We start from the raw sequence: 20,000 nt of genomic DNA, 5'->3' as shown, positions 1-20,000 counted from the left end.
GTGTGTTTTGTCTCCAGATTTATTCAACCTCTATAGTGAAATGATATTAAGAGATATCGAACATAAGAAGGGGGTGTGTATTGGAGGAAAGAATGTAACAAATCTGAGGTATGCAGATGATACGGTTCTACTGGCAGAATCTGAACATGAACTACAAGAATTACTGGATGTTGTAGTCAGGAGTAGTGAAAATATGGGACTGGAACTGAATATATCTAAAACAGAATGTATGACGGTATCTAAAAATAATAACCCACCAGCCTGTGTAATAACAAGCAGAGGACAAACAATACAACAAGTTGAATGTTTCAAATATTTAGGCTTCAATGTAACATCCAATGGAAAATCAGATTGTGAAATAAAGAAAAGAATAGGTATGGCGAAGAATGCATTCAACCAGCTGCATACAATTATGAAAAACAGGAATATTAGCATGAAAACAAAAATCAAAGTCCTGGATTGCTATGTACTGTCTGTGCTGCTATATGGTTGTGAGAGCTGGACCATAAACAAGACCATGGTTAAAAGACTGGAGGCAGTGGAAATGTGGTTTTACAGAAGAATGATGAGGGTGTCATGGATGGAAAGGAAAAGAAATGAAGAAATTTTAGAAATGGCAAACAGAAAAAGATCACTGATAACAAAAATCATCAAACGCCAAATGGAATTTTTAGGACACATTATCCGCCACCCTGGTTTGGAAATACTCGCCTTGACTGGAAAGATGAATGGAAAAAGAATAAGAGGAAGACAAAGAATAACGTATTTGAAAGGGATAAGAACTTGGACAGATGAAGCTGAGAAAGGTGGCGCTGCTTTAATAGAATTGGCAAGAGATAGATCAGCTTGGCGGAAGATGACCTCCGACGTCTGCTTCAGATATGGAACTACATGAGAGAGTAGTACTAGTAGTAGTAGTAGTAGTAGTAGTAGTAGTAGTAGTAGTAGATAGTAGTAGTACTAGTAGTAGTAGTAGTAGTATAGTAGTAGTAGTAGTAAGTAGTAGTAGTAGTAGTAGTAGTATAGTAGTAGTAGTAGTAGTAGTAGTAGTAGTAGTAGTAGTAGTAGTAGTAGTGTAGTAGTAGTAGTAGTAGTAGTAGTAGAGTAGTAGTAGTAGTAGTAGTAGTAGTAGTAGTAGTAGTAGTAGTAGTAGTAGTAGCAGTAGTAGTAGTAGTAGTAGTAGTAGTAGTAGTAGTAGTAGTAGTAGTAGTAGTAGTAGCACTAGTAGTAGTAGTAGTACTAGTAGTAGTAGTAGTAGTAGTAGTAGTAGTTAGTAGTAGTAGTAGTAGTAGTAGCAGTAGTAGTAGTAGTAGTAGTTAGTAGTAGTAGTAGTAGTAGTAGTAGTAGTAGTAGTAGTAGTAGTAGTAGTGGTAGTAGCCGTAGTAGTAGCAGTAGTAGTAGTAGTAGTAGTAGTAGTAGTAGTAGCAGTAGTAGTAGTAGTAGTAGTAGTAGTAGTAGTAGTAGTAGTAGTAGTAGTAGTAGTAGTGGTAGTAGCAGTAGTAATAATAGTAGTAGTAGTAGTAGTTGTAGTAGTAGTAGTAGTAGTAGTAGTAGTAGTAGTAGTAGTAGTAGTAGTAGTAGTAGTAGCAGTAGTAATAATAGTAGTAGTAGTAGTAGTAGTAGTAGTAGTAGTAGTAGTAGTAGTAGTAGTAGTAGTAGCAGTAGTAATAATAGTAGTAGTAGTAGTAGTAGTAGTAGTAGTAGTAGTAGTAGTAGTAGCAGTAGTAATAATAGTAGTAGTAGTAGTAGTAGTAGTAGTAGTAGTAGTAGTAGTAGTAGTAGTAGTAGTAGTAGTAGTAGTAGCAGTAGTAATAATAATAGTAGTAGTAGTAGTAGTAGTATTAGTAGTAGTAGTAGTAGCAGTAGTAATAATAGTAGTAGTAGTAGTAGCACGATTACGAAATAGTCGAGCACCTTATATTTGAATCAAGATCACACTGGTACGGTTTGGTGAGTATAGATAAAAACAAATACATTCTCATATTTATATAAACTATGTCGGCAGTTCATTTTTGCCGTGTTTTACACCCTTTACAATAACATTTCTACTGACGAACATTGTTGTAGATTATGTAGTACCATGAGACAAGCATCCTGCATTGGGGTGTACGGCTATGTGGTCTAGAGGTATGACAGTCGCTTTCGTATCGGAAGGTCCTGGGTTCGAGCCTCGCTCGGCGCATAGTTGATTCCTTGGAGAAGGCTCTTTACTCACATTCTCTCACCGTATTCTGGTGTAAAATGAGTACCTGGCCGTTAACAGCGTTGTCTCTGTCCGAAAAAAATCATAATATCGCCTAACAGACATCATGTCCCGTCCTACATGTTAAATGTTGCTGTTAGCCAGGGACTCCTTGGAAAGCGCTTTGAGCACGTTTAGTGGATTTCATGCTCTATACAAAAGTTCATTTTTTTCTTTTTATCTTGTTCTAGAAACAATATTCACACCTCCAAAACCTCACGTTTCTTGGATGACGAACTCAAAACAAACCGAGAGTGCTCGATAAATTTAATTTAAGCATAATATTGAGATATCTAATAAAAAAAGGAAGAAAAAAAGGATTCCAAATTTCGGTTGATGGGGCCGTTTTGACTCTTCCTGTATCATTTAACTGTGCGTTTATTTATCGGTCCAAAGTTAATTGCTTGCAATTTTTCAGAAATATTTTTCATTGATTCCTCCAACTTAATTTTTTGTCCAGGTTGCACGAAGATGGGGTATGCAGAAAAATCGACCGGCCATGAACTACGACAAACTAAGTCGGTCTCTTCGATATTATTACGAAAAAGGAATCATGCAGAAAGTGGCAGGAGAACGCTACGTCTACAAATTTGTCTGTGACCCGGAAGCTCTTTTTACAATGGCGTTTCCGGACAACCACCGCCCTTTACTCAAAGGTGACGTCACGGGGTCAAAGGATGATCTATTTATAAAATCAAGCACTCAGTTATCACAGCCAATCGAATCACAGCCTTTAGCTCTGACGTCATCGGCAACGTCACCGCATCATGTGACCCAACCGTCGTCTGCCAATGCAGCCGTGGTTCACCCAGTTCGAGGCAGTGTAAGCTGTGGAGGTGGAGGAGGAGGAACAGGCGGTCCTTTTGGTATGAACACGTCCCCTGCCGTAGCCCATCACCATCATCATCACCACCATCACCATTCCATGGGTGGCCACGTCACCCAGCCAAGCATGTCATCTGCTGAACAACACCGGATACAATACGTGCAAGAGTTCCAACGCATGTATGGAGCTGGACCTTACATGGACGGATTTGTGTACTGATGGTAGTCTTCGACGTTATCATCATCATCTTTATCATCATCATCATCATCGTTATCGTCATCATCATCATCCTGCTCCTCCTCCTCCTTCTCCCCACCACCACCATCATCATCATCATCATCATCATCATCATCATCATCATCATTATCGCCACGACCAACATTATCACCTCCATCAGCATCATTGATCATGTCGTCGTAGGCATAAGCACTATCACCATTATGCACCGTACGACCATGACTTGTACAGAATCTCACCAATTTATTCTCCATAAATTATTTAAATCTCTAGTCAAATTGAAATAAATAAAATGAATGAACGAATGAATGAATGAACAAACGAATAAAGACAGAAATAAGGATATATGGATTAATCCATGAATCGCTCGGGTAAGACGTGCACATAATATTTGCAGGACCGATAACCGAACGTAATTATGGGCCTGTTTTAACATTGTTGTAATGGACAATATTTTCGGTCAACAATAAGACTATAGCAATTTGGGTTATCAAACCTGCAAATAAGTACACGTTGCTCAAGTACCTACTACAAAACGAGAGTTTGATATCACTTTTCTTAGTCACATTCCCAACCACTCTTCTTTTAAACTTTAGGCTGAAACCTGTTAATTCGTATCTTTATGTTAACCCTCTCCTTACCACCCATACAAAAATCGTGACAATCGTTACGATATGATGAATCAACAATTTAACCATTCTAATTTCTTTTGTATATTATCACAGAATTTAAAGAAAAGTTTTCGCCGTAGCTATAAACATTTGGCCTACGCTTGTATGCACGTTGCCTATCATTATCATATTGTGCCTCCACGACAGCAAGTGCGCTTCATCAGTGGGGACTTTCCACCAGTCCCACATGTACCCGATGTGGGCAAGAATCCGAAACGGCAGAGCATCTAGTTGAACGGTGTGTTGTGAAGATGCTACCGGGCGGGTTCGCGACGGTGCACGAGTGCGGACCGGACTTTGCTGATTGGGTCGATCGTCATAACATAGTAGTGTGAGAACCATAAAAGGCTGCTGCCTCCACGGCAATCTATCCTCTGCCTCCCTCATGCACGTACTAGGAGTTTGTAGGGATGTTTGTTGCTTGTTGATAGCCTCAAACTAGTCAGGAACGTCAACCACTGACGACCACGAAGCTCTTTACCTATTGTTTTCAATAATTCATATAATATACGTAAAAATTAACCTAAGTTCATATTTTTGGCTATAAAATCAAATTGTTTTGTTTTGTTTCGTTTTTGTTGGGGTTTTTTGTTGTTTTTTTTTTTTTGGTTTTGTTTGTTTGTTTGTTTGTTTTGTTTTTTGTTTTATTTTGTTTTGTTTGATTTTTGTCTTTTTAACAAAACCCTCTCCGACATAATACCGTTTTGCGGCGTAGGTAAACCCAATCTTAATTTTTGTGCGGCTATGCGGTCTTGTGGTATGGCACTCGCTTCTGGATCGGAAGGTCCCGGGTTCGAGCCTCGCTCGACACATAATAGTGTCAAAAAGGCTCTTTACTCACATTCTCTCACCGTACTCAGGTGTAAAATTAGTACCTGGCCGTTTACAGCGTTGTCTCTCTCCGAACAAGATTGTAATATCTCCTAAAAGGCGTCATGTCATGTCCTAAATGTTAAGTGTTGCTATTGGCCAGGGACCCCCTTGTAAAGCGCTTTGAACACGTTTAGTGGACATTGCACTATATAAAAGCTAAAGTTTTAAAGTTTATCTTCTTTGACTCAATATAATATCGTTTGGAGGCGTTGAGTCACAAATGTGACACTGTCATTGGATCAAACAAATTGCTGAATGTCAACGATACTTTTAAGTCTACTTATCTATAGATAGAACGAAGTTAACGTCACTCGGGTCTTTGTTGTTGTTTGTTTTTTGTTTTTTGTTTTTTTGTTTTGTTTTTGTTTTTTGCCATCTACTTTTATGAGTAATTCTCACTTAACTGTATTATCCAGACTATAAAAGTTCATGATTACACAGAGATTTGTGTGTTGGTCCGTTATACTTCCGGATGGCAATGTTGTGAGCTTCTTTGCCAAGCGCATACTATCAATTTCGGCTGTTTAGTCATAGGAGAAAAAAAATTTTTCTTAGATACATTTTGGTCGAAGTCCCAGGTTTGAGAGTTTATGCCAAGATGAGGGTCATTTTAATCGAACGATATTTGAAGGACGAGTTTTCTGGCCAAAATTTTTTAAAAATATGTTTAGTTTTTCGGAGTACTGCAGTGTTGTGTAGAGATAAAAAATAGACGCGTGGGCACGAGTCCTGAATGAAGTAGACAAGGAATAGAAGGAACGAAACTGACGTCACTCAGCTCTTTGTTATTATTTGTAGACAGCCATATTATTGTACTCACGAAATTCTATCAATCAGACTATAAACGTTAAAGGTTATATGATATAGATAGAATGAAGTTGACGTCACTCAGGTCTTTGCTACTGTTTGTTTTTTTTTTTTTTTTTTTTTTTTTTCCATCCGCCAATAATTCTCACTGAGCTGTATTAGTATTAACCAGACTATAAACGTTTAAGGTTTCACATAGTTTTGTGTGTTGGTCTGTAATTTTTCCGGATGGCAATGTTGTGATTGTGAGCTTCTTAGTCAAGCGCACACTATCTATACTATTTTGTGTTGGTACGTTATATCCGGCATACGGATGTTGTGAGTATTTTACCAAAACGCATAGCGCCAATATTATAATTATAATTAATATCTTCCGTTTTTCCAACCATATGTTGCCATTTCATTTGTCTTATAATAACAATGACGTTTTAAATCGTTTTGTTTATTGTTTTTTTATTTATTTTTTTTATTGAATTAAATGAATTCCATACTTCATGTATTTTGAATTGTGGAATTTATGATTGGTGCTCATTAAACTGACTAGTAATTATTGTCTCAATTACTGATTAAAACCCGTATCTCTATAAATGATAAAAATCGACTGAAAGACCTAGGGGTTTAAGTTTAATTAACCCCACTGCTGTGTTTTGTTTCGTCTTCATTTTGTTTTGTTTGGTTGGGTATTTTTTTTATTTGGAGGGGGGGGGGGGGGGGGGGGGGTTGGTTTTGTTTCTTTTCTTTTTTGTTTGTTTTTTTTTTTTATTTTTGTTTTTTTCGTTTTCGCCATTGTTGAGGGTTTTTCCCCCAATTATTTTTTTTTTTTTTTTTTTTTTTTTTTTCATTATTATATTATTATTATTATTATTATTATTATTATTATTATTATTTATTATTATTATTATTATTATTATTATTATTATTATTATTATTATTATTATTATTATTATTATTATTATTATTATTATTATTATTATTATTATTATTATTATTATTATTATTATTATTATTATTATTATTATTATTATTATTATTATTATATTATTATTATTATTATTATTATTATTATTATTATTATTATTATTATTATATTATTATTATTATTATTATTATTATTATTATTATTATTATTGTTATTATTGGTTGATTGATAGGCATATTATATGGTTATGTATGTAGATATGTAAATAAATAGAGAGATAGACAGACATAATATAGATAATAGACAGATATACGCGAAACAGACAGTTGGATAGATAGATAGATAATAATAATAATAATAATAATATAATAATAATATAATAATAATAATAATAATAATAATAATAATAATAATAATAACGTTTATTTGTATAGCGCCCAATCCCGTTGACAAACAGCTGTAGGCGCACAAAATTGTAAAACATCATTAAAAACATTTTTGTACACACACCCATTTATACAAGCGCGCACACACACACACACACACACACACACACACCCTCACAAAGACACACACATATTCACCAAAACGTGCATATGCATACAGAGACGAAAAATATCTGTACTGTTAACAAGAATTATTGAATAAAAATCATATCAGGACATTTAAGAGAATGGCGGCTGAAGGGAGATTATAATATTATGTCATGAGAATTTTGATGTAACAAATGTATATCTTATTACAAGGATGTTTTATTTAATCTAGTGAGCTTCTCATAAGATGAGAATTTAATTTCTTTTTAAAAGATGACTGGGAATCCACAAGATATATGCTAGACAGATAGTTGTTGGAAAGATAGATAAACGCTAGACAGATAGATAGATCAACGCTAGACAGATAGATAGTTGGAAAGATAGATATACGCTAGACAGATAGATAGATATACGCTTGACAGATAGATAGTTGGATAGATAGATATACGCTAGACAGATAGATAGTTGGATAGATAGATATACGCTAGACAGATAGATAGTTGGATAGATAGATATACGCTAGACAGATAGATAGTTGGATAGATAGATATAAGCTAGACAGATAGATAGTTGGATAGATAGATATACGCTAGACAGATAGATAGTTGGATAGATAGATATACGCTAGACAGATAGTTGAATAGATAGATATACGCTAGACAGATAGTTGGATAGATAGATATACGCTAGACAGATAGTTGAATAGATAGATATACGCTAGACAGATAGATAGTTGGATAGATAGATATACGCTAGACAGATAGATAGTTGGATAGATAGATATACGCTAGACAGATAGATAGTTGGATAGATAGATATACGCTAGACAGATGGATAGTTGGATAGATAGATATACGCTAGACAGATAGATAGTTGGATAGATAGATATACGCTAGACAGACAGATAGTTGGATATATAGATATACGCTAGACAGATAGATAGTTGGATAGATAGATATACGCTAGACAGATAGATAGTTGGATAGATAGATATACGCTAGACAGATAGTTGGATAGATAGATATACGCTAGACAGATAGTTGGATAGATAGATATACGCTAGACAGATAGTTGGATAGATAGATACGCTAGACAGATAGTTGGATAGATAGATATACGCTAGACAGATAGTTGGATAGATAGATATACGCTAGACATATAGTTGGATAGATAGATATACGCTAGACAGATAGTTGGATAGATAGATATACGCTAGACAGATAGTTGAATAGATAGATATCCGCTAGACAGATAGATAGTTGGATAGATATACGCTAGACAGATAGCTAGTTGGATAGATAGATATACGCAAGACAGATAGTTGGATAGATAGATATACGCTAGACAGATAGTTGGATAGATAGATATACGCTAGACAGATAGTTGGATAGATAGATATACGCTAGACAGATAGTTGGATAGATAGATATACGCTAGACAGATAGTTGGATAGATAGATATACGCTAGACAGATAGTTGGATAGATAGATATACGCTAGACAGATAGATAGTTGGATAGATATACGCTAGACAGATAGCTAGTTGGATAGATAGATATACGCAAGACAGATAGTTGGATAGATAGATATACGCTAGACAGATAGTTGGATAGATAGATATACGCTAGACAGATAGTTGGATAGATAGATATACGCTAGACAGATAGTTGAATAGATAGATATACGCTAGACAGATAGATAGTTGGATAGATATAACGCTAGACAGATAGCTAGTTGGATAGATAGATATACGCAAGACAGATAGTTGGATAGATAGATATACGCTAGACAGATAGTTGGATAGATAGATATACGCTAGACAGATAGTTGGATAGATAGATATACGCAGGACAGATAGTTGGATAGATAGATATACGCTAGACAGATAGTTGGATAGATAGATATACGCTAGACAGATAGTTGGATAGATAGATATACGCTAGACAGATAGTTGGATAGATAGATATACGCGAGACAGATAGTTGGATAGATAGATATACGCTAGACAGACGGTTAGATAAATTGATATACACACAGAGACAGTCATTTGTACTATCAAACAAAACCAGCGTGTATTTGTTTACTATTTCTGTAGTCTGTTCTGGTTATGTCAGCGTCGGACAAAATATTTAAAAAGCACGAATAAATGGTGTCATTAATGTCATAAATATTCTTTCCATTCCTCATTGACCAGATTGACTACCTCTAAAATCAAATAGAATAGTAATAATTATAGTGTGCCCAAAGGCCAACAGTTTTATTTTGCTGCGACTGTAGCGTAAATCCTTTACTATTTTAACTCACTCAACCCTAACACCAACTCTATCCGTAGATTACCCGGCTTACTTTTTACCCCATGCCTATTTATTACCTTTTTAATGAGACAAATTATAGGCGTAAATATCGATAGATGCTAATGTTTTTATTTTTTGCATGTTAATGATAGTTGAATAAAACTGTCTATGTACATGCTCATTTTTAATACATTTATTTCCCAATATTGAAAAGTAGCAAAAATATGTAGGATGGAGTGAGTTAATAAATTAACTGTCGTACTCTGGAAAAACACGTATTCAAAAATTTGGCCAGAAAACTCGTCCTTTAAATATCGACCGATTTCAATGATATTCGCGTCTTGGCAAAATCTCTCTAGATATCCGCGAAGCGAATTTCATTAAAAAATTTTATTTAAGGAAGAAGAATTTTTTTTTTAAAACAATAATAAACCACAAAGGTTTTAGGATCTGGCAACTAACGAGACAATAATATAATATGACCGTGCCAGCGAGTCAGTCTGGCATCATCTCAGAATTAATTAGATAGAGAAAGTAAAGACTAAAGACGTAATTCAAGATGATTAGGAATATGATTTCTAACATTTGTCGAAGTTAATGACACAAAAACACCCCTTCACCCCCTGCCTCAAATAGGGCATTTATTGTTACTCAAATTATGCATTTGCAATTCATCTTTATAGAGATGTCGGTTTTAATCAGCAATCACGAATTCCACAATTCAAATATTTTTGTCAAACAAACTCAAAGTTAAAATTCAGTTTAAAGTATCGTTCTATTGTTCTAGAAACCCCCTACTATTTCTCTTTAAAAACATAAGGTTGTTTGATTTTTGTTGTTGTTCTTTGTCTGTTTTTTTGTTTTTTAAATATTGTAGAAGGAGTCGGACCGACGTGCACTTATCTGGAGGTCTGATAACCCAAGCTGTTAGGGGCTCAAACCAACGCAAAACTTTGTCCATTACAACAATGTTAAGACAAGCCCATTATTACGTCCGGTAATCAGACCTGCATAATATAATATGTGCACTTGGAGTCGGACTATCAAATGCGAAAAAATAAATGGGACATTAACAGATTCAGATAGGGTTCGGCTTGATTCTCTCGTCGACCAACACCAAATGGTGTGCTGTGTCACGGGTCAGAGGCTATAGTGGCTTACACTTCATGTTGGGCCACACAGAAAAATCAACAGAGGATGTACCAAGTTACACAGACAACGTTGTTTACTAATCTGCCCTCATTAAATGATGGTGGGTACAATCTCGAATGAAAATAGTTCTCTCCCCGCGAAATTGCGGGCTTTTTACTAGTAGTTTTTAAAAGGAAGTTCTGTAGACCTATACTGCCGTAAACTAAAAAAATAAAAACAACAAATTATATTTGACATTTTGGCCAGAAAACTTTACCTTAAAATATCGATCAATTAAACCAAAAATCGTCTTCAAAAAAAAAAAAACTCTCAAAAGTCGGGATTCCTAGGTTCCATGTTTGTGAGTTGTTTTTTTTTTTTTATTTTATTTTTTTGCCAAAATGGGGTCATTTTAATCCATCGATATTTGAAGGAAACGTTTTCAGGCCAAATTTTTAAATACGGGTTGGGTTTGTTTTGTTGTTTTTGTCGGAGAAAGGAAATGTACAGAGTTAACAGAGTACAGAGTGTATAGCTCAGTTTAAACATTGAGAGAGAGAGAGAGAGAGAGAGAGAGAGAGAGAGAGAGAGAAAGAAAGAAAGAGAGATATTTATATTATCTTTTATCTTTAACTCACCTAGTGTTGGACATGTTTCTTTATCCGGGCTAGTATCACGCCATTATTATTATCATCATCATCATTATTATTATTATTATTATCACCATTTTCATATTTATTATTATTATTATCATCATCATCATTATTATTATTATTATCACCATTTTCATATTTATTATTGTTATTATCATCATCATCATCATCATTATTATTATTATTATATATTATTATTATTATTATTATTATTATTATTAATATTATTATTATCATCATCATCATCACCCTATTATTATTATTATCATTATTATCATTATTATTATTATTATTATTATTATTATTTTATTATTATTATTATTATCCTCAATGTTATTTTCATTAGTATTATTATTATTATCATAATCATTATTATTATTATTATTATTATTATTATTATTATTATATCATCATCATTATTATTATTATATTATTATTATTATTATTATTATTATTATTATTATTATTATTATTATTATTATTATTATTATTATAATAATAATAATAAATAATAATAATAATAATAATATTACTATCATCATCATCATTATATTAATATTATTATTATTATTATTATTATTATTATTAATTATTATTATTATTATTATTATTATTATTACTATTATTATCATTATTATTATTATTATTATTATTATTATTATTATTATTATTATTATTATTTATATTATTATTTTTATCATTACTCGTATTATTACTGTTATTATCATAATTAATATTACTTCTATTATTATTATGATCATCAACATCATCTTTATTATCATTATTGTTATGACACGTTTATTAATATAAAGATTAATATAAACATTGTGGTCATGATCAATATCAGAAAACATTATCATGTCTAAAAAAAAAAAATTAAAATTGTGATCTTATTGGTAAATAAACATGCTATAAATTCTATTCAAGTGTGTGTGTTACAAGTGTGTTATTGACATTTTATATGATATCATGTGTGTTTCACAAGTGTTGTATGGAATCTATGCTGCACTCAATGAGTAAGATTATTTTCTTGTAATCAGTCATTTTACACTTTAAAAAACATAAAGTGTCTGTTTTTTTAGAGTTTAAAAAATATTGTTTTGTGATGATAATGGCTGTTGTAGTAGTGGTGGTGGTAGTGTGATGATGATGATGATGATCATCATCATCATCATCATCATCATCATCATAGTAGTAATAGTAGTAGTAGTGGTAGTAGTAGTAGTAGTAGTAGTAGTAGCAGTAGTGGTAGTTGTAGCAGCAGCAACAGCTGCAGCAGACGTAGTAGTAGTAGTAGTAGTAGTAGTAGTAGTAGTAGTAGTAGCAGTAGCAGTAGTGGTAGTTGTAGCAGCAGCAACAGCAGCAGCAGACGTAGTAGTAGTAGTAGTAGTAGTAGTAGTAGTAGTTGTTGTTGTAGCAGCAGCAGCAGCAGCAGCAGAAGTAGTAGTTGTTGTTGTTGTTGTTGTCGTTGTTGTTGTTTTGGTTTTCTTTGTTGTAGCAGCAGCAACAGCAGCAGCAGAAGTAGTAGTAGTAGTAGTAGTAGTAGTAGTAGTAGTAGTAGTAGTAGTAGTAGTAGTAGTAGTAGTAGTAGTAGTAGTAGTAGTAGTAGTTGTAGCAGCAGCAGGAGTATTCGTAGTAGTGGTAATAGTGATAGTAATAGTATGACAAAGGGTCGTTTGAGGGACGAGATATAAAGAGATTCGAATTTGCACTTTTCTTCTGCTTTGATACGCAATCAAAAACAGGGGGGGGGGGGGGGGGGCTTTCCTACAAAATAAATGAAGGGGCATTTGGCTAGACACTTTCCTCGGAGTGAACTGCCTGCATTTATTCGCGAGCCATCTTCAGTTTGCTGCTAAGCAATGTGTAAACAAAAGGCAGCAGCTCACACTATTATGTTATGACGATCTACCCAATCAGCAAATTCTCCACGGCATATGTGCACCGTCGCTAATCCGCCCGGAAGCTTCATTAACGACACACCTCTGCAGTTTCGGGTTCTATCCCACATCGGGTACATATTGAACAGGTGGAAAGTCCCCGCTGATAAAGGGAAACAAAAGGCTGATTGTTGGGCGCATGACATACTTAAGGGTCAGTAAGAAGCACAAGTTGTCGTCAGTCACATCTTCCTCTCTTCAGGTTCAAAACGCTTTAGAAGTGTGTAACCAGTCTTCCAGACATACAATGCATAAACAATGAATAGGTTACACAATGAATCAGAAGGTGGCATAACCTCTTTAGTAGCAGGATGTATAGGCAAGTTATGATTACGGAGTATAAAAGAGCGAGGATGGGTTATATTCCTTCTTCTTCTTCTTCTTCTTCTTCTTCTTCTTCTTCTTCTTTTTCTTCTTCTTCTTCTTCTTCTTCTTCTTCTTCTTCTTCTTCTTCTTCTTCTTCTTCTTCTTCTTCTTCTTCTTCTTCTTCTTCTCTGTTTCTTCTTCTTCTTCTTCTTCTTCTTCTTCTTCTTCTTCTTCTTCTTCTTCTTCTTCTTCTTCTTCTTCTTCTTCTTCTTGTGCGGCTATGTGGTCTCGTGGTATGACACTCGTTTTCGGATCGGAATGTCCTGGGTTTGAGCCTCGCGCTTGGCGCTTAGTTGAGTCATTGGAAAAGGCTCTTTACCCACATTCTCTCACCGTACTCAGGTGTAAAATGAGTACCTGGCCGTTAACAGCGTTGTCATTGTCCGAAAAATTGTAATATCGCCTAACAGGCGTCATGTCCCGTCCTACATGTTAAATGTTGCTGTTGTAAAGTTTTGAGCACATTTAGTGGATATTGCGCTATATAAAGCTCAATTATTATTTTTTCTTCTTTCAGCTTATCCCGCAGTTTAATGAATGCCACACCTCCATGCATCTCGGTACAGCGCATCATCTTCCTCCAGGCCCATTTCTTTCATATCACCCTTTACCTTATCCCACTATCTTGTCTTTGGGCGTCACTTTTTCCTCTTTCCCGCTATTTGTAAGTCCAATACTTTCCTTCCCACGGACTCACTCTCTCGTCTCTTTAAATGGCCGAACCATTTCAATCTTTCTCTTCTCTCAACTTTATTGAGACATTCTTCACTTCAGTCAATGGGTTATATTCATTTAAATAACCAGTATTTATTTAGGCTAGAAAATAAGATGTCATCACTCTAAAACTAGAAAATCAATTACACAATGTATGTATCCAGTCCTTGGGAGATTGGTTTCACACTTCCAATGAGATTGGAACCAGTATTCTGACATCGCATTTTTTGTTCCATATTGCAGCATAGTTCTGGTCATTTGCATCTAATTCTGAAAAAAAAATCTGGGCTACATTTTGTTTTTGTTTTGACAGCGTCAGACCAATGGATATCTAGTTCTTTCGCGCCTTAATAGTGATTTTCATTTCTTTTTTTTTTTCTTTTTTCTTTTTTTTTTTTTTTTTGATCAAACCTGAAACAAACTAACTCTATAAAAAACTTACAACCCGCACCCTCGTACCTCAGCCTGAAGATAAAGTCAACAACTGCCACACAAATACATAATAACGGATTTACTCATTCTAGTGTTCAATGACAACACATTGTTTTTCGTGCAACCCCTCCCCCCCCCCCCCCCCAACCCCCCACCCACTCCCACCACAAAAACATTTAATTTACTTTATATAATATAAATATATTATTATAACCCCGGGCTTGTCGACAAATCTCAAACCTAAAATGTTTTTGAAATCTCAACATTTGGGACGTTTTTATGAGTTCAGAGTGAACTTGATTGGAAAGTTTTCTGTCTGAATTGAAAAAAGAAATAAATATAATATCTGTTTTGCCGGGGTACAGTGGAATGGGCCGTGACGTTAGAAACGACAGGTTGTGTTTTTTCAATGGATAATTTTGCCTACATTAACTTTTAATTGTAAAAGTAACGTTTGGGTTCATTCATACGTTGTACTAACCAGTTGGTGTGTTGAATATCGTAAAATGCATAGATTCTGTGTCTTTTTTGTTTGTTTGTTTTTTGTTTTTTTTTTGTTTTGAAAGATTATAGGAATTTGCAAATTTCTATCGATCCGTAACGCCCCCCCCCCCCCCACCCCACCCCAAAATGGAAACCAGATGAAATTGTGTGACACAGCACAACAATGGGGAAGGGTGATCAAAAAAAATATAATAAAAGAAATAAAAAATGATTAACACAATTTTACGACATACAGCACATTCACTGATGAACACCATGTGTGGGTAAACCCGTCAACCAAACATTACTTTTACTTTTACCTCGTTAATGAATGGATGAATTAATTATTTAATTATGATCCATGCACAAAGTGGTTGAACCATCTGTCGTCGTCGTTGTTGTTGACAATGAAAATGACCTGATAATACTCTTCAACAGTCGTAACATCACTTCCTTCCTAATGACGCATGGTAACTTAGTAACACTGGCTCAAAACTATCGGAACAATGGCGGACGCCCTTATGAAATATTTCTCCGGCGAGCATAAAAGCGTATCCAGAGGGAAAAACCCATAAATTTGATCTTGTTTTGAGTTTTACACATTCTGATCACAAGGCATATTAAAAGTTCTAGCCAGCATGAATAATAAAAAGTAATGATTTTCTTTGTTTAGAACCAAGATGGCCGCCGTTGCCGGGCGACGTGACATCAGACTACTGAATCCAATTATTACCTCTCTACCTTTATAGATCTAACCGTAAAAAGTGAGAAAGCGGTGATCTTAAGAAGAAGATAAATAATACGACTTCTATTGTCATGTGTGTTTTGATCACATGACTATTTTCCCGCCAAATAAAGGATTGTGGTTAGTCTCTGTTTGTCACAAAAGGGTAGGAAAAGGGTTTAGCTTTAATATAATAATATAAGCTATGAAAAAAATATCTTACCACGCATGGCACTTGCACGGTTAAAACTCTATGCCGCCATTGAATGGAGTTAATTTTATTTCGTAAAGATTAACCAGTTATCCGCCGTACTCGTGGAAAGACGGGTATTTATCTCACTCAATCCTAGGGATTTTTGCTTCTTTTCAAAATTGGCAAAAAATGTATTAAAGATGAGTCTATGTGCATAGATAGTTTTATTCAACTACCGTTAACATGAAAAAAAATGAAAAAAAAAATTGGTTTGATACTACGCCTATAATTTGTCTCAGAAAAATGTAATTAATAGGCATGGGGTAAAAATAACCCGGGTAAACTACGGATATAGTCGGTGTTAGGGTTGAGTTAGTTTAACATTTGGCCAGAAAAGTCATGTTGTCCTTCATATATCAATCGATTTAAATGACCCTCATCTTATTTTTAAAAACACACTAAAATCTGGGATCTCGCGAGATCACATTTAATTTTGCCAAGATGAGGGTCACGAGATTTCTGGCCAAACTTTTTTAATGCGTGTCTTTCCACAGTAGACAGTTAACTGGTTAAAGGACGTGTTTTCTGGTCATTAAAAATAAAAAATTGGATTCACTAGTCTGATGTCACGTCGCCCAGCAACGGCGAGCAGCTTGGTTCTAAACAAAGAAAATTGGTACTTTTTATTCTTCATGCTGGCTAGAACTTTACATAATATGTCATGCGATCAGAATGTATAAAAGTGAAAACATGATCATATTATTTTTAATGTGTTTCTCCTCTGGATACACTTTTATGTTCGTCGGAGAAATATTTCATAAGGGCGTCCGCCATTGTTCCGATAGTTTAGAGCCAGTTACTAAGTTACCAGGCGTCATTACAAGGGAAGTGACGTTACGACTGTTGAAGCGCGTGAAATTTCCATTTTTACACTAGATATGCGCAGCCGGGATTCCATCCTATTAAATAGCGTTCACGAACCAGTACTACCGATGCCTTCTATAATATAGCTCGATCTATATATAGAGGGGCTTGGTACTACACAAGCCGTGAACCATGACACAGGGGGGGAGGGGAAGGGGGGTTAAGAATTGAATGATCAACCGCTTTATTTCCTCTCTTAAGTTCATTATTATTGAAAATCAAACACAATTTTTAATCCATTTTCTATTCATATGAATTCAAGAGAGTTGAAATTCAGGAACAATATAGCTGTTACGCCCAATAATATTGAAAAGAATAAGTCTTTGATTCTACCTGATCACTACAATCGTGCGTTACATGGGTTATAAATCCAGTAATTATATCGGAGACTAAAATGAAAATATGGAGACGTGAAACTTAGGGGGCTCCTTCCGTATGTGGGTGTCCACGGTCAAGTCGGTAAACGTGGCATTTGTGTATAGATAGAATGCGCTTGGCCAAGGAGTTCACAACATTGCCATCCGGAAGTATAACGGACCAACACACAAACTCTGTGTAAACATGAACTTTTATAGTCTGGTTAATACAGTTTAGTGAGAACAACTCACAAACGCGGATGGCAAAAACAATAACAAAGGCCTGAGTGACGTCATCTGCATACTATCTATTGATGGTATGTGTTTTTTAAAAAAATACACACCATTTCTTCCCGCTAGAGATAGTATGCGCTTGGCTAAGAAGCTCATAACATTGCCATCCGGAAGTATAACGGACCAACACACAAAACTGTGTGTATCCATGAACGTTTATAGTCGGGTTAATCCAGTTCAGTGAGCATTACTCATAAACGCGGATGGCAAAAAACAATAACAAAGACCTGAGTGACGTCATCTGCATACTATCTATTGTTGGTATGTGTTTTTTTAAAAAATACACACCATTTCTTCCCGCTAGAGATAGTATGCGCTTGGCTAAGAAGCTCATAACATTGCCATCCGGAAGTATAACGGACCAACACACAAAACTGTGTGTATCCATGAACGTTTATAGTCGGGTTAATCCAGTTCAGTGAGCATTACTCATAAACGCGGATGGCAAAAAACAATAACAAAGACCTGAGTGACGTCATCTTCGAACTATCTATAGATAGAACGAAGATGACGTCACTCACTTCATTGTTATTGCTTTTTGGCATCCACGTTTATGAGTAATTCTCACTAAACTGTATTATACCGTAGCCATCGTTAAGTTATAGCCTGACAGTGAAACCCAAAAGGACTGACATTTTGGAATCATTATTTGGTTTTTGCACCGCCTAGTGAGTTGTCGTTAGTAGTGCTCATGGAAACTAGTGGTCCCATTGGTTGAACTATTGAATACTACTCACGATTTGTTTTCTTTTGTGGCAAAAGACTGGCATTTTGACGTCATTTTTTTTTTTGTCAGTGTCAGGCCATAACTTTATATCTCAGTCGTACAATATAGATAGAATGCGCTTGGCCAAGGAGTTCACAACATTGCCATCCGGAAGTATAACGGACCAACACACAAACTCTGTGTAACCATGAACTTTTATAGTCTGGTTAATACAGTTTAGTGAGAACAACTCACAAACGCGGATGGCAAAAACAATAACAAAGGCCTGAGTGACGTCATCTGCATACTATCTATAGATAGTTCGAAGATGACGTCACTCAAGCCTTTGTTATTGTATTTTGCCATCCGCGTTTGTGGGTGATTCTCACTAAACTGTATTCACCAGACTATAAAAGTTCATGGTTACACACAGTTTTGTGTGTTGGTCCGTTATACTTCCGGATGGCAATGTTATGAGCCTCTTAGCCAAGCGCATACTATCAATACATAAAAAGTTTATAGTCTGAGATAATTGGATTCAGTAGTCTGATGTCACGCAGCCCGGCAACGGCGGCCATCTTGGTTCTAAACAAAGAAAATCATTACAATTTATTCTTCATGCTGGCTAGAACTCTTCATTCCCTTTTCATATGCCTTTTGATCAGAATGTGTAAAAGTCAAATCATGATCAAATTTATGTGTTTTTTTCCTTCTCTGGAAACGTTTTTATGCTCGCCGGAGAAATATTTCATACAGGCGTCCGCCATTGTTCCGATAGTTTAAAGCCAGTGTTACTCAGTTACCATGCGTCATTAGAAAGGAAGTGACGTTACGACTATTGAATCCTATTCAGTGAGAAAAAAGCACCCAACAGAATATATATATAGAAAGCTGCGATAACCCGTGCCAAATTTAAATTGTATTACATCATATTATAAACATTATAAGCGAGATGATGTTTACCGACTTGACCTGGCCTGACATCCAGGTGAACAGACAGTGTGTAAGTGCTCCCTGCCTGACATCAATGCCATATTCATGCTGGTAACCGAGGTAACTCAACTCTCGCCTCTTCCCCCAGTTAAAAAAAAAACAACAAAAAACATGGGCCTTCCAGATAATTTTTGCCAAGGTCGCTCGAACTGCACATCTCTGATTGCTATGCATGACATGGATACGCATCGTCTGCTGTTAAAACCCTATTGCTACTTCAGCAGTTTCTCGTCTCTCAATAGATAGTTCTTAGTTGACGTCACTCAGGTCTTTGTTATTGTTTTTTTGCCATCCGCGTTTGTGAGTAATGCTCACTGAACTGTATTAAACTGACTATAAACGTTCATGGATACACACAGTTTTGTGTGTTGGTCCGTTATACTTCCGGATGGCAATGTTATGAGCTTCTTAGCCAAGCGCATACTGTCTATATCGCTGTCTTCGATTGTATCATGGTTAAGTGATGTTATATTTCTTTTTTAACCCCCCACCCCCACCTCCATTTATCATGCAACACCCAGCACGATTTGATTTGTTTTTAGTACAGGGATTGTATATGAAGTATGGCTGAGTGGATAATGTATCGCATTACTCGAAGAACTAGGGTTTGAGCCCTACTGTCGGTATCTCGTCTTTTCCTTTAAGTCAGAAACTGTACATAATTTTGGACACTTTATAGCATTATATGTG

General features: G+C 35.4%; 1 protein-coding gene across 1 annotated transcript in view; it reads left to right on the top strand.

The window, feature by feature from the left end:
- Window positions 1-3,372, top strand: part of LOC144957586 (uncharacterized) — a 32,343-nt gene extending 28,971 nt beyond the window's left edge. Inside the window, exon 6 of the mRNA XM_078888930.1 lies at window positions 2,703-3,372. Coding sequence (XP_078745056.1) covers window positions 2,703-3,287 — 585 coding nt within the window. The 3' untranslated portion in view covers window positions 3,288-3,372. The remainder of the gene's footprint in view (window positions 1-2,702) is intronic.
- Window positions 3,373-20,000: the final 16,628 nt, after the last annotated feature.

Source organism: Berghia stephanieae, chromosome 12 (genome assembly GCF_034508935.2).
Source record: "Berghia stephanieae isolate SIO BIC M18660-M18661 chromosome 12, UCSD_Bste_1.3, whole genome shotgun sequence".
Taxonomy (NCBI): Eukaryota; Metazoa; Mollusca; class Gastropoda; order Nudibranchia; family Aeolidiidae; genus Berghia; species Berghia stephanieae.
Note: the sequence above shows the minus strand (reverse complement) of the source record. Positions and strands in the feature narration are given on the sequence as shown.